We start from the raw sequence: 14669 nt of genomic DNA, 5'->3' as shown, positions 1-14669 counted from the left end.
TTTAACAAAGTCTCGGAAGCAGCAGTGACCCTGCGAACAGTGGGAAGCTGGGATTTGCCTTTGTGGTGCTGAGCCCACGGCACAGGCACTGCAGCCAGCCCTCTGCCTGGCGTGCCCCTGGTCGTGCCCAGCATGGTGAGTAGCACAAGGGCTTCACCCGGCCTGTGTCAGGCTGCCAGGAGAGAGTTTTGGGGAAAATAGGGGGAATGAGCACACAACCCCATCCAAAACCAGGCAGGAGAGACGGGGCTGTGAGCGATTGCTGCAGAGGCAGAGGAGGTGCATCGAGCACAATCCTAATGGAGCCCCTGACTGGCCTTGGCCGCCTGCTGGCTCTGCTGTCCTACAGCAACCAGCAGTGGGAGGCACGATGGTTGCGGGAGCTCTTTGGAGCTGAGTGCTGAGCTCTCTGGTTGTGCCATCACGGAGCATCACTCCATCCCAGTTGTCATCCTGCCTGGGTGTCTTAGAGCTGGAGCAGTGTTCCTGCCTTGGTGCCCTTTTGCAATGGGAAGAGGAAGCAAAGGGCCAAGTGGCTTCCACCTTCCTCAGTGCTTGTCCGCCTGAGGGATGACACGCTGATGTCCTCTCCTGCAAGCTGCTGCCAGGAGCTGCTGGCCCTGCTGGAAGCGCAGGCCCTTCAGTGCTCTTCCAGAGCAGCTGGTGAAAGAGCTTTGGTTTGTTGTGCCTGGCTCTGGCTAGCAGAGGGTAAACCCTGTCAGCAGAAGAGCTGTGCTCATGCTGAGCAGAGGGCAGCCTTGCGAGGCCTCTGAAGGACATACTGCATCTTGGTGTAGGAGACTCGGGCGTTTGGGTACAAGAAAGCTGGAGGTGGTGATGTCTGATGTTTCCTTATGTATGAGAAGCTGTCTTGTGTCCTCAGCGTGTCTGTGGTGTGAGCCATCCCTCCACTGAGTCCTCTTTGGTACACTACCTCCCTCCCTCTTCTGTGCCCCGCAGGGTTATGTTGAACCTGGCAAGCAGCAAGTGCTGAAAGTCTATTACCTGCCAGGAGTGCCTGGAGTCTTCTGCAGGGCTTTCCAGATCCAAGTGGGTCACCTGGAGCCAGAAAAAGTCTGCCTGAAAGGAGAAGGGACCTTTCCCAGGATCCACTTTGGACCTGCCCAGGAACATCAAAGGTGAGCACTGCCTGTCTGCTCCCAGGAAGGTCACCTGGCTTTCCCCCATGCCATATGCCCATAGGGCAGCTCACAGGCACCTCCGCCAGGCCTGGAGGTTTCAGGGCTGTCAGGCAAACTCAGCCCTCTGGTTGCTTCCTTGGTCTCTGGCAGACGAGCCCGTGTGGCTTTGCCGCAGGAACCATCCTGCACAGCTTGCCAGCATATGGCAGAGGTCTGGGAAGATGAGGGCTGGGCAGAAAAGCACAGGGAAGCTGCAAGAGAGGCTGGCAGGGATTTTGACAGGGTTGGGTTTGCATCACGTTGTGGGGCTGAGATGCTCCTGTGTGGCGAGAAAGACGGCTGGGGGTGAGAAGCAGCAGGATCGCCTTTCTCTCCATTGCTGGAGCAGTTTGTGTCTGCGTGTTAGGGGAATGGGGCTTCCCGTCTTCCATGGGATTTGTGCTGCCCCACTGCTATTGGTGGTGTTCTGTGCTTTCAGGCAACGCCAAATATGAGAAGATCCTCCAAAAGGCCCAAGAAAAGCTGGACAAAGGCAGCCAGAGAGACGAGGCCATTGCTCTGGGGGAGGCTGTGGCAGCCGAGCCCCGCATGGACGACTCGGGCACCATGGTGAGTAGAGCTGCTGCCCTGTCCCACACGTGCCACCCTCCTGCGTGTCACTGGAGCCCCTGCGCCCCACGGCCCTGTGCCCAGGGCTCTGCTGGCACTGGGTGCCTCCCTGCACAGCCCTGGCCATGGACTGTGTCAGCTCAGCGTGCCCCATGGGCTGCCCACCTCTGGGAGTTGTCCCTCCTGGAGATGCACCAGCTCCTGACTACCCCAGGAGATGCTAAGGGCTGTGCTCAAGCAGTTGGGTTTATGGTGCTCTGAAGGACATTCAGGTCGGTGCTGGGGGTTTTCTTGCTCACTGGCCAAGCCCTGCCAGCTTTACAGAGTGTAAAGCAGCAGCCTGAATGCACCCTGAGGCTGTGCTGTGTTCTGGATCTCCGAGAGGCTCCAGCTCTCTCATGGTTCCCTTTCCAGGAGAGCTTTTGTCCAAGCTGCTTTGGCACTAACTGGGGGCAGGGACATACTTGGAGCTTTGGAAGGTTTCTGGCTTGTCTGTCCATGTGTCCAGATCAGCTTTGATAACTGGGCAGGGAGAGACACTGGAGTTCATTTCTTTGGAGCTATGATCCTGCCTGAGAGAGCAGGAAGTGTCCCAGACACTGAGCAGTGAGACAGAATGACTCCATCGCCTCTCTCAACAAGAGCAGGGTGGGATCCTCCACCTGAGACAAGCTTGTGCCTTGGGAAGGACCTTTGCTAAGCAGCCCCTGTCTTTACTTTCCTCAGTGGGATGCTCAGCTGCAGATGCAGATGGAGGAGATGCTGATGGAGGAACATGCCGTGGAGCAGCAGAAAGCTCTCAGCTCCCGTCCCCAGGAGGACACTGCCTTTCACCAGCGTGTACATCGGAGGCTTCTCAAGTTAGTAGGGAGTCCTGTAGCCTGTGTGCAGGGGCCCCGAGGGTAACAGCCAGCAGTGCAGGCCTGCTCCTGAGAGCTCCTTGTGTCTCAGAGCTGGGAACAGCTGAGGACTTCAGAAGGGGCCTGATGCTGAGAGCTATGATGTGCTCCCTGTGGGCAGCTCGGTGTCCTCGCTTGGACAGTGCTCCCTGAGCTCTGGAGGTGCTCCCCTCCCCACAGTTGGTGGGTTCTGTTCTCGGAGCTGAGGGGTGCAGACGAGCAAGCCCTTGCAGACAGCACAGGCACCAGCCCTGCTGACCAGCTCTGAAAGGGGCATCTCAAAGCCGGCGTCTTTGTGCCAAGAAACAGACCCCACTATGCAGGAAGAGCAGGGAATGGTCCAGATCCCTTATGCACTTTTCCAAAATGGGATTGCTGCCAAAAGGCCTCTGCAAGGAAATGCTATGACAAGGTCCTGAAGCAGTTTCAGGCTTGGGCTGGACACCAGCTTAGCAGTTTGATTGAGATCAGTGGAGATGCAGTGGACTTCTCTGCAATGGCTTTTCGCAGCATAGGAACTGTGTCCAGTACCCACTTTAAAGTCACTCGAAGATCCCATTGGTGGCTGATAAATCCTAGGCCCTGCACTCCCCATGACTTAGCCAAGTGTTATTACTGGGTGCTCAGGCCTTGGGTTTCCTGGGCTTGGCTTGAGCTTTCAGAGCAGTGAATACAGTATTATCCACTCCATTTGCTTCTCCAGCCCACGCCATGCTGGGGTTTACAGTGTCCCTTACTCCTCCTTTCAGAGCTGAGCTGCCCGAATACATCCCTGGACCTTGGCTATGTTGTTCCCGGTGACATCCACACACACACGGTGAAGATCACCAACACTGGGCACTTCCCTGCATCTTTCCGTGTTGATGGATATGGTCCTGTATAACACAGGTAACCTGTGGTGGAGAGGCTTCACAGGGGCTTGAAGGAGCTATCTCTGACACATCAGCTGAAGCCATTGGTCACGGGGAGATTTGAGTACTTCCTTGGACAGCTTTTTCCTCCTTAGTGCCCCCATGCTGGGTGCCCTGTTCAAGAGCCTGACTTCTGGTGAGCAGTGCCCAGAGACCTGCTCTGCCTGTGGCTGCCCTAAAATCTGATAGCAGGGGCCAGAAGGGCTGATCACCTTGATCGCCTCTCAGCATCTTCTGCTCTTGGCTCCTGTGAGCATCATCCCAGTTTCTTTGTGCACTCTGAGGGTTTATGTTGCAAACAGATGGACCCTCTGTGGTTCGGAAGTGCTTTGTTTAGAGTTCATAGTGCCAGAGCACTTCTGCTCAGCCTTTATTGACCGGCCTGTGGGATCCTCTGCTCTATGGAAACAGGCTTCCCAAAGAGGCCTTGAGGTAAGGCTGCAGCTCCACCACATGGTGACTGCTGTCTGCGGGGTGGCCAGTCGTCTCTTCTAAGCCGCTGTCCAGGGAACACCCCAGCATTTGGTATCTTAGGTGGCAATTCTCCTTTGGAGAGGTCTATGCATCCTTCCCTGAGACGCCTGATGAAAGGAATTGCTGGAGTTCCTCAAGCAATGTGATTTCTTTTTACTATGTACCCCTGGATTCTGGCTGTGAAAGTCCTTTTGCTTTGGGCAGTGCCAAAGGGAGAAGAGCAGCTTCTCGGAGATGCAAAGGGGTCTTTCAGAGAGCTGCCAGCCAGGACACCCCTGTGGCCTTACCGTGCTTCTGAGCCATTTCCTGTTGCTTGCGTATCTCAGCTGCTTTATTTTGCTGTGTTCAGGCTTCAGCGTGTGCCTGGAGCGTGTGAAGCGCCTGCCCTCCTGTGAGAGCAAGACATTTGAAGTGTGCTTCGACCCACAAAGTGCCAACCTGCCCCTGGGAAAAGTGGATGTGCTCCTGCCCATCAAGGTACTCCAGCTTCTGGGGCAGGCAGCAGGTTGGGCACAGCAGCGAGTATCGGGTGGGCTCTCAACCGGATGCTCTGTCCTTCTGTAGGTCAGAGGAGGCCCCACATTCCAGGTCCGCCTCCGTGCCATGGTGGCTGAGCCGTCCCTCTGCGTGTCCAGGGACAGGCTGGAGTTCTCTGCTGTCCAGTGTGGGCAGTGCCAGGAAGAAACCATCCAGCTCCACAACACGTTCCAGGTCCCTGTAAATGGGCCATCAGCATGACTGATCCTGTTCAGGAGGTAAAGCACAGACAACGTGTAACACACAACTTCTCAGTTGGGTTCTCTTTGCCACTCTTGCCTTTTGTGCCCCTCTGGCTGCCTGAGCACTTGGGCTGCAGCTTGCTTGAGGAAGCTTTTGAGGGTACAGAGCAAGGCTGGTTCACCTGGGCCTGTTCACTAGCTGATGCTTCACTTCTCTGCCATCTTCACCCATTCTCCTTCTCTGAGGACACTGCCTCCCCATCTGCCTGCCCTGCAGCATGTTTGCCCTCCAGTTCTAGGCAGTGGTGGCCACGTCTGGGTGGGATGAAGGTGCTTCCTGCACCGTGCCAGCATCTCGGAGCACTGCAGGAACCGAGGGTCTGTCCTCACAGACCAAGGAGACCTCACGCCACTGGTTTGTGTGCGCAGGTGGACAAACATCTGCCAGGGAGCGAGCACCAGAAGCTGCTGGAGGAGATGAAGTCTGTGCCCTGTGGCTTTGAGGTGCTGCCCTCAGCTGGAAGCCTCGCTCCAGGACAGCAGTGCCACGTCCAAGTCCGTTTTTCACCCACGGAAGAGGTGAGATTGGTGGGTGTCACGCCAGGAGGTCTGGCAGGGCAGTGTGGTAAGGGGAGGCCAGCCCAGGAGCGGGGGATGAGCTCTGCCTCCACGTGGAGCTTCCTGTGCCTCAGTTTCCCCTGCACGTTCCCACGCAGTTTGGGAGTCAGCTTAAATGATGGAGCATTCCCAAAGGCAGTTTGCATGTGGCCACCGTGACTTGGAAACTGGTAGCGTGTGACAGGATGGACACAAGTGCTTCCATGCCTGGGGACAGTCCCAGGGATCTCAATTGCTCGTGGAGATTTCAGCGTCTCGTGTCTGGCTTTGACCAGAGGCAAGCACTGAGCAGAGAAGATGATCCTTATTTGTGTCCAGTGAGAGCTCAGGTGCCTCTTGCACACAGCTGATGTTTGCCTGGTGCTGCAGTGCCAGGACTGTGTCTGAGGAAGCAGACCTTTCTCATGAGCGTTGCGCTCCCCCATGCCCAGGTGAAAACCTCTGAGAGCCCATTTTAGATCCACCTGGTAGCCAACTGTCCAGTTATGCTCCAGAGCAGGACTCGCTGCAGTTCCTGAGAGCCATGCAGATGCTGTAGCCCCTGCTCTAAGTAAATACCTGTTTTGGGTTCAGCTTGGAGGTGCTGACAAGACCCCTGACCCTGGGCGATTGTTGACTTGGAGGTGCTGTTCAGCTGGGGCTTCACGGAGGAGCTTTCTGCGCTGCTTCTTTGCAGAAGTGCTACCGGGGCGAGCTGCAGATCCAGATTTGCCAGAGCAGCCAACGCCTGCAGGGTGCCGGTCTTGGGACGTGGTCTGGAGCCACGGCTGGAGTCCATCCCCGCAGAGCTGAAGCTGGGACCGCTGCTGCCCCAGAGCCATGGGGAAGAGGGGACAGTGGTGGTGAAGAAGCCCTGTGAGGTTTACTCAGTGCAGTTTGAGCAGCAGCACCTTGCTGAGGAGCAGGTGAGGGGGAAGGTCTGTGCACACTCTGTAGATTCCCAGCACTCCAGCAGGGCCAGGCTTGTGCAGGGATGACGGGGGGCAGTGCGCAGGGCTGGTGGCCTTCCAGGGTAAGCCAGCTCTGCTGGCAGGGCTGCAGAGGGACTTGGATTAATCCCTTCCCCTGGGGGGGAAGGAATGTGGGAGGGGATGGCTCAGCTGGGGAGCCCTGCTCACATGGTGAAGGTCAAGAAACTCATCCTGCCTATGGTTTCTCTTCCTTCTGTGCACAGCCCCTACGGACACCGAAAGATGACACAGCCCCAACAGCTTGTTGCTGCCTCCATGTTCCCTGGGAGAGAAGCTGACTGATGAGGCCCAAGGAATGGGCATAAAAATGAAGGTGAGATGAAATCTAAAGGCTAAAACTCCAGGTGGCAACCGCATGGTTTTCTCATTTCCTCCTCTCTTCCCCAGCCTCCCATGGTTTGGGTTTCTGCCACGAGAGTGGCAGAAAGCCTTTTCCTCCTTCTTTCCTTTGGCTTGATATCAATCCCTACCGCCTCAGGTTGACGTTGTGGATCCACCAGGAAATGTGGTGAAGCTGGGAAACGTCTGCATTGGACAGACGGTGAAGAAGATGGTCACCGTAGCCAACAAGAGTGCAGCCCCTCTCACCTTTAAGCTGAGGGTCACGTCCACCGTACCAGAGCTGCAGGAAGCTGGGGTAAGGCCCGTTCCTTCTCTGCAGAGCACTTTGGTGTGCCTGCAGGGAGCGCTGAGCTGCTGTGGGTGGAGCTAGTAGGTAATGACTCAGGTGTGGGCTGCCCTGGCTGCCTGTGCCTGCCCTGTCCTCCCTGCTGGCACTGCTCTGGCAGCAGATGCCTGCAGTGCGAATGCTTCAGCTGAGCTGGGTGCCAGGACTCCCCGAGAGCCAGAAGTGAGAAGGCGGCACAATTCCTCTAGCCTGTTTTAGACACATCCATCAGGATGCAGCCATGTGTTTTAGATCTGGAAAGGTGAGGGAGGTGAATCTTGAAAGAGGGAGAGTTGCAGCTCTGTTGGAACGTATGTGAAAGCTTTAGAAGACAGAGTTGACCTCGCCGTGACCAGGTGGACACATGGTAGAAAACACCTTTGGTATTCCCTAGGAATGCCTAGGAGGGAATGAGTGGACTGGGGGCAGTGCTGGTGGGGACAGAAGAGGAATTGGAAGCCTCTTCCCTGAGTGTGGTGAGGGAGGCTCCACAGCTCGCTTGCCAGATGAAATAGTCTCCACTCGTTTCTTCGGGTAGGTTCTGTGCTTGAAGCCCAGCAAGGATCTAAAGCTGAAGGGCAGAGGAGACACCTGCAAAGTGGAGGTGACCTTCTCCCCGAAGCGCCGCATGCAGCCGTTCAGCGGGGAAGTGCTGCTGGAGTGCCGCGGGCTGGTGCGCTCCCTCTGTGTGGTGCGGGGCTCCTGCCAGGGCAGCCTCGTGAGCCTGGACCAGGACCAGCTCAGCTTTGGAGCCGTGGTGCAGCAGAGCTCCACGTGCCGGCGCGTCGTCATGCGGAACGCGGGCGACACAAGAGTCAGGTAAAGCAGTAGGTCCTGCCAGCCTCAAGCCTTATTGCCAGGTGGCTCAGCGTCAGGCCTGAGATGTGGTGGGAAAGCCCACAAGAGACTTGGAGCCTCACACTGAGGCTTACACTGCCTTCACAGCTCCCCGTGGCTAATCCTTCTTTCCTGTCCTTGTGCTTTCCTCGGCAAGGTTTATGTGGGACGTGGAGAGCTTCAAGCCAGACTTTTCCATCAGCCCCACAAAGGGTTACATCAGCCCAGGGATGGATGTGCCCTTGGTTGTGACCTTCCGCCCCTCGAAGCTGAGCCAGGCTGTCCAGTACGAGGGGCTGCGGTGCTTCATCCAGGGCAGTGAGGCGCTGCGGCTTACGCTGGAAGGATCCTGCGTGGAGGCCCCTGGCCCCAAAGAGGTAACGCAGCAGGGACAGGATGGGCCCCTGGACCCCAGCATCTGCACCACATCTCTCCCAGGGCAGGAACTGAAGGACACTTGTGAGCACAGACTCCTTGTGCTGGGGTATCCCAGAGAGAAACTGCTGGGCAGGATTGCCAGAATTCCTGAGCCCTGTCATTGCCTTTCTCCCCTGTTCAAGGTGCTGCTCCTCCAGTGAGCAGCTCAGCTGTCCTGGCTCTGCACTGCAGCACCCATGCCATGTATCCCAGCACTGCACCTGCAGCCACACTTCTCCCCCCTGCTGGGACAGGGGAGGGCATTCAGCAGTAGGAAGGGGCAAGGCATCTGCATCCAGTCCCCTGGGATGGGGCAGCCTGGGAGCTGTTGGCTCTTGCACCCAGAGAGAGCGTGGAGCTCCTCTTCCTCCTGCCCACGAAGGAAGGGGCTGTGTGGCTGCAGATCTTGTCCTTGCACAGGAGTTTCCTTTCAGGACTCCCCGTTTCACCCAGCATGCGAAAGGCTTGTTCTGCTCCCTTCTTCAAGAGCAACCAGCTTGATTTACTCCAAAAGCTATGGCCAAAGCGTAATTTTTGCATGTGACAAGGAAAAGCTGCTCCCTGTGCTCCAGGTCCTGGTGCAGAGCCAGCGTGAGAAGAGTGGGAAGGGTTGTGGATACGACCCAGCAGCCTCTGTGCTCCTCTGTTACAGATGCTGACTTTCAGCTGCAATGTGCGTGAGAGGCAGAGCCAGACCATCCTCCTGTCCAACCCGAGCAGCGAGGCCTGGACCCTGCAGCCCATCATTGAGGGGAAATACTGGAAAGGGCCTGAATTTATCCATCTGGAGGCCAGGCAAAAAGAAAAGGTCTACCAGGTCACCTACAGACCCCTAACCATGAGCTCTGAGAACAAGAAGCACCAGGTACGTGAGCTGTGCCAGCGTGTGCTGACCCTCGTGGCATGACCCTTGTAGCTCACCCTGCTTTGGGCAGGAGGTTGGCCGAGATGACCTTCAGAGGTCCTGTCCAAGCTGAAGGTGTCCTGTGCCCTCTGTTGGAAGCTGGGTTTTGTGGTGGCTGGGGGCCAGGCACGGGCAAAGGGCAGGTGGGAACTCGGGCCTGACACCAAACGTGTTGGAGCAGCTGACCTAAAGAGCCAAGCTTTCTGAAGGCCAAGAAATGAAGTTTGTTCTGCGCAGCTCCTGGTGGCTGCTTGTGGCAGCCCAGGGGGCTCAGAGACCCCCACGCTCAGCGCACGGCTGCACAGGCTCTCCGACCCCTGGGCACAACCACTTGTGCCTGTCCTTGTGCAGCTTGCAGGGAGCAAGAAGGGCAAAGCTGCCCTGCAGTTTCTCAGTGCCCTCCTGGCTGTGAACAGGCAAGTGGGAAACGAGAGAGATCTCTTGACAGTCATGCAGGAGCTGTGGGAGGAGCCCTTCCTGCAGGTCTCAGGCTGGGCACATGGGGGTGACTGGCCCCTCTGCAATGTTTTCTGTGCCATAAGGGGTCAGTTCAGAAGGGCTCTGGGGTGCTGGAGCTGCCGGGTCCTTGTCCCGCTCCAGCTGACCTTACAGTAGGCCAGAAATGAGGTCAGAGATTTCTGGTCTCTGTCTCCAGGGTGCTCAGCAGATCTGTGCCCTTAGGGTTGCACGTGCTCAGCATGTCTTTAACGTAGAGCCTGCGTGAGGAGTCTTGCAGCTTTCAGCTGCTGTGGAGGCAGAGGAGATGGCAGAGGCAGGTGTCTGGGATCCATGGGCACCCAGGATGATCATGAATATGAGCTTTCCATGGCCCACGGCTGGTGGGCCCCTGTTGTGCCAGCTTAGAGGCTGGTGTCTGGGCAGTGCTGTTGGGCTAAGGCCAGCAGGACTGAGGCAATGGAGCTCATCAGGGACGGGCACCCCCTGCCCAGGGCTGTCCCTGCATGAGCACAGGCTGGCAGGGGACGTGCCCAGGTGAGTGTGGCCAGTAAGGGAGTGTTGGGATGTGCAGAGCAGCTCTGCTGCAGGGCCCATGTCTCCTTGCTTTGCCCAGAGATGCTGCCTCTGTGTCCTGTAGCTGTGCCATGTCCTGTGGGCCATGCACCCACTCACAACCAGCTCTGAGCAGGTGCGATGCTGGTGCCTCCTCCTGCACGGGACAGGGCTGCAGGCAGAGCTCTGCCAGCTGGGTGTGCTGGAAGGTGCTGCAGTGAGAGCCTGAGGCATGGGGCTGGCCAGGGGTGCTCCAGAGCCGACTTGTCCTATTCGTTGTCTGTAGGGCTCCATCTTCTTCCCCCTGCCGGACGGGACAGGCTTACGCTACCACCTGGAAGGAACTGCTGAAGCCCCCAGGTGTTCAGGGGCCATTTCCCGGCAGGTTCCATGCAGGAAGTGCCACACGGAGCTCATCCCTGTGTCCAACTGGCTGCACAGACCACAGAGGTGAGTCCAGCCCAGGAAGTCTGGAAGTGCCTGGAAGCTCCTTCCCTGAAAGCTTGTCCCTCTCCTTGGCCGTGTCTGGCCATACCCACGTTCTGCCTGTGCAGAGGCACCCTGGAGGGCTTTCCTCCAAGGGGGATGAGAGCTGGTGCCCTGTGCCTGAGGCACTGAGGGTGAGAGGGGCTGTATTGTACCCCCACACGATGGGTATCCTATGGGAGTCCTTCGTGTTGACCTTCACTGCGTCCTTCTCACCCACAGGTTCCTGGTGGTTATTGACATGCTCAAACCAGAGAACCTGGAAAGCAGTTCTGTGCTGCAGGGGTGTTCCTACATGGACGTGCCAAGCTCTGCGAAGAAGGACTACCAGCTGACCTTCCTCTCCTACAAAGAAGGAGTCTTCAGGGCAAAGGTAAGTGAGGACACTGGTCTGCAGGGCCCTTCAAGGAGCTGTTGGCTCACCGAGAACCTACATGCCTCTTCATACCTCCACGTGCACAGGTCCTATGAAATACCACACGTGCTTTCTGTGGTCTTGTGCTCTTCCTCGGTGGGTGCTCACAGCCATTCCTGGAAGCAGGGTGCTGAGCTCAGTGGGCTGTTTTGGGTCTGTTTTCATGTGTGGAATGAGCAGCCCTTCCCTTTCTGTCTGATTTAGGTGACCTTCCTCAATGAGACAACCGGAGAGTACTTGTTCCACATGGTGACTTTCAAGGCGGTGGCTTCAGGACCCATGGGCACTGTTCAAATGAGCACCGCTGTTCGGCAGAGAGTGTCCTCCAGCGTCAAGGTGGACAACCCTCTGCCTGTCCCGGTGACGTTTTGACATCAACTGCAAAGTGCCCGACGTCAGCATTCCCCAGCACTTTACTGTCCCTGCACAGTCGAAGGTAGGGGCAAAGCTCCTCCGGCTCCCTCTGCTCTCCCTACTCCTGGCTGGAGGGGATGCTCTTGAAGGCTGATGCCTGAAAGGAGCCATGTGGGGCTTCCTTCCGTGGTGGCAGCTCCCTGCCGATGATCTAGAGAGGGAAGCAGTGTGCGAGAATATCCCCAGTGGGCATCATCCTGCGCTGGTGGAGCCTGCCCTGCTGTCCCCTGGAACACGCTGCAAGTGGGCCTCACGTGGCAGGTCCTTGTGCCACGTGCCCCTCATTTAGTGTGGTGCTTCCAGCTGTGAGTGGCTGCAGGACAAGCCTCAGCCCATGGCCAGGTTGTCTGCAGCCTGGATTGACAGGAAGTGGTGTGTGCCCTGGGGGAGTACAGGGGCTTTTTATGGTGGGAAGCTTCTGGCATCGTGCTGGAGGGCAGTGAGCTGTTGGGATCTGTCCCTAAGTGAACCGTCCCCCAGAAGGAGCAAGGCTGTGCCCGAGAGAGGGGAGTCAGAGCGGGGAAGGCAGCCCAGCCTTCCGGCACTGCCGGAGCACAGCAGGGACCAGCTGCCCCTTGTCAGGCACATGTGTTCCCTGCCTCTGCCTGACAAAGTGGCTTTTTCCTTCCTTCCTCCCAGGCGGATCTTGTCTTGGAGTATCAGCCCCTGCAAACGGGTGAGAGCAGCGGGCAGCTGGTGCTCCAGAGCAGCGACTTGGGCTCTCTGTTTTACACCCTGCAGCTGAAAGCCACCTGGAGCAGGCCAGAGAAGCCCGTGTATTTCCGCACCAGGCTGGGCTCCCGTCAGACCATCACCACCAAAATACGGCATTTTGCCCAGCAGAAGACCGAGTACCTCGTACAGGTGAGCGCGGCTGCCGGGGCTCTGGCTGGGAGGCAGCTCCTCTGGCCAGCACCAGCCCTCTCCACCAAGGGCTCCAAGTGCCTCTGGCTTGGCGTGGCAGAGCCAGGGTGGCCATGTGAGCCCAGGGGTCTTCCCACTGGTGTGGGCTTGTCACCAGCTGCACTGTCCTCCCTTGCGGGCCCGTGTCTGCTGCCCTGGTTGGAGCTGCTTCTGCAGGCGCCACGGTGCCTGGGCTTGCTTCCCCCTTGCAGCCCAGGTCTGGCAGTCGGGCATCTTGGGGCTTGGGTGCAGGGTTGTCCCTGCTGGGCACGTTTGCACAGTTCTCGTGCCCATTCCCCGCAGGCACTCACCAGGAGTGTGGTGTGGGTGGGCCAGGCCAGGGCCAGGGCACCATCGTGTTCTTCCCGAGGTGCTGGCTCTGCTGTTGTGACCCACCCCCCCATGGTCTCTTGTCTCCCCTGCACAGACCGACTGTGCCGACTTCCAGACGGCAAAATCCATCAGTGCGGCACCCGCCAGTGCTGGGGGCTCGGACCTGAGCGTGGAAGTGACCTTTGAGCCCTGCCACCTGGGCGAAGCCAAGGCCACGCTGCAGCTCAGCTCTGCATTGGGCGGGCAGTACTGCATCCCACTCATCGGCCTTGCGCTGCCCCCTGAAGCCCAGGGCCCCTTCCTCATCCCAGCCGGCGGCACCACCTCCATCTCCTTCAGGAACGTCTTCCGGAAGGCCACGGCGTTCCAATACGCAGTGAAGCACCCGGGCTTCACCGTCAGGGCCCCCGAGGTGCTGCGCGCCAAGAGCAGCACCACCATCACCGTCTCCTTCGCGGGCGGCCCGGCTCCTGTCACCAGCAGGCTGGTGGTCTCCTGCCCTGGGGGCTCCTGGATCTACCACCTCCGGGGCCTGCCCTCCCCCCGCAAGTGAGCAGCTGCCCCCGGCCCTTCCTGCCACGTTCGTGCTCTCTGGAGCAAATAAATGTCATTTAACATCCTCCCACACGACGTCCTTGTCTCTGAATGGGAGAGACGTGAATTTGCTGGATGGACACCCGGTGGACAAGGAATTGGCTGGATGACTGCACGCAGAGAGCTGCGGTCAGTGGCTCTATGTCCAACTGGAGACCAGTGAGGAATGGTGTCTCTCAGGGGTCGGTGTTGGGGCAGACCCTGTTCAACATCTTTGTCGGTGACACAGGCAGTGGGATCGAGCACCCTCAGCAAGTTTGCTGACGACACCGAGCTGTGTGGTGCAGTCAGCATGCTGGAGGGAAGGGATGGCATCCAGAGGGACCTGGACATGCTGGAGAGGTGACCAACCTCCTGAAGTTCAGCAAAGCCGAGTGCAGCTCCTGCCCCTGGGTCAGGGCAATCCCAAGCACAGCTACAGGCTGCAGGGAGAAGTGATTCAGAGCAGCCCAAGGAGAAGGGCCTGGTGGTCAGAACATGAGCTGGCTTCAGCATGGGCTTGAGCCCAGAAACCCCCTGTGTCCTGGGCTGTATCACCACCAGCATGACCAGGAGGTCAAGGGAGGTGATCCTGCTCCTCCACTCTGCTCTCATGAGACCCACACTTGGAGCACTGGGTAGAGTTCTGGTGTCCTCACCAGAAGGACCTAGAGCTGTTGGAGCAAATCCAGAGGAGGGCCACGAGGATGCTAAGGGGGATGGAGCAGCTGCTGTACAAAGACAGGCTGAGAAAGTTGGGGCTGTTCAGCCTGGAGAAGGGAAGGCTGCATGGAGATCTCATAGCAGCCTTCCAGCCTCTGAAGGGGGCCTACAGGGATGCTGGGGAGGGACTCTTGATCAGGGCTGGTAGCAACAGGACAAGGGGTGATGGGCTTAAAGTGAAACAGAGGAAGTTCAGGTTAGCTAGAAGGAAGAAATTGTTCCCTGTGCGGGTGATGAAGCACTGGCACAGGTTGCCCAAAGCAGTGGTGAATGCTCCATCCCTGGCAGTGTTCAAGGCCAGGCTGGACTGGCCTTGAGCACCATGATCTTGTGTGAGGTGTCCCTGCCTGTGGCAGGGTGTTGGAACTAGATGATCTTTAGGTCCTTTCCAATCCAAACAGTTCTATGATTCTGTTATTCTCTAAGATTCTTTGGGAAAGCATGGTTAAGACTTCAGGTGGTTCCCCTTAAAGGTAAAAAGTGGAGAATGAAGACCTTAGGCCCACTGTAGGAGAGGATCTGGTTCAAGACCATCTTAAGAACCTGAACGTGCACAAGTCCATGGGACCTGATGAAATCCATCTGTGGGTCCTGAAGGAGCTGGCAAATGAAGCTGCTAAGCCACTGTCCATCATATTTGAAC

At 57.7% G+C, this 14669-nt stretch overlaps 2 protein-coding genes across 2 annotated transcripts; both read left to right on the top strand.

Annotated features, from left to right (window-relative positions):
* The first annotated feature begins 3663 nt into the window (after positions 1–3663).
* On the top strand, positions 3664–5082 carry LOC117438858 (hydrocephalus-inducing protein homolog). Its single transcript, XM_034074245.1, has 4 exons — positions 3664–3697; positions 4385–4512; positions 4600–4708; positions 5048–5082. Exons 1-4 carry the CDS (start codon positions 3664–3666, stop codon positions 5080–5082), a joined length of 306 nt encoding a protein of 101 aa, XP_033930136.1.
* A 3863-nt stretch (positions 5083–8945) lies between these two features.
* Positions 8946–13516, top strand: LOC117438871 (hydrocephalus-inducing protein-like). The gene is made up of 7 exons (XM_034074262.1): positions 8946–9129; positions 10466–10629; positions 10888–11038; positions 11285–11445; positions 11480–11516; positions 12134–12358; positions 12825–13516. The coding sequence occupies exons 1-7, from the start codon at positions 9103–9105 to the stop codon at positions 13281–13283; spliced, it is 1224 nt and encodes a 407-aa protein (XP_033930153.1). The 5' UTR covers positions 8946–9102; the 3' UTR covers positions 13284–13516.
* The last annotated feature ends 1153 nt before the right edge of the window (positions 13517–14669 follow it).

This window comes from Melopsittacus undulatus, unplaced genomic scaffold, assembly GCF_012275295.1.
Source record: "Melopsittacus undulatus isolate bMelUnd1 unplaced genomic scaffold, bMelUnd1.mat.Z mat_scaffold_74_arrow_ctg1, whole genome shotgun sequence".
In the NCBI taxonomy this organism is placed as follows: Eukaryota; Metazoa; Chordata; class Aves; order Psittaciformes; family Psittaculidae; genus Melopsittacus; species Melopsittacus undulatus.
Note: the sequence above shows the minus strand (reverse complement) of the source record. Positions and strands in the feature narration are given on the sequence as shown.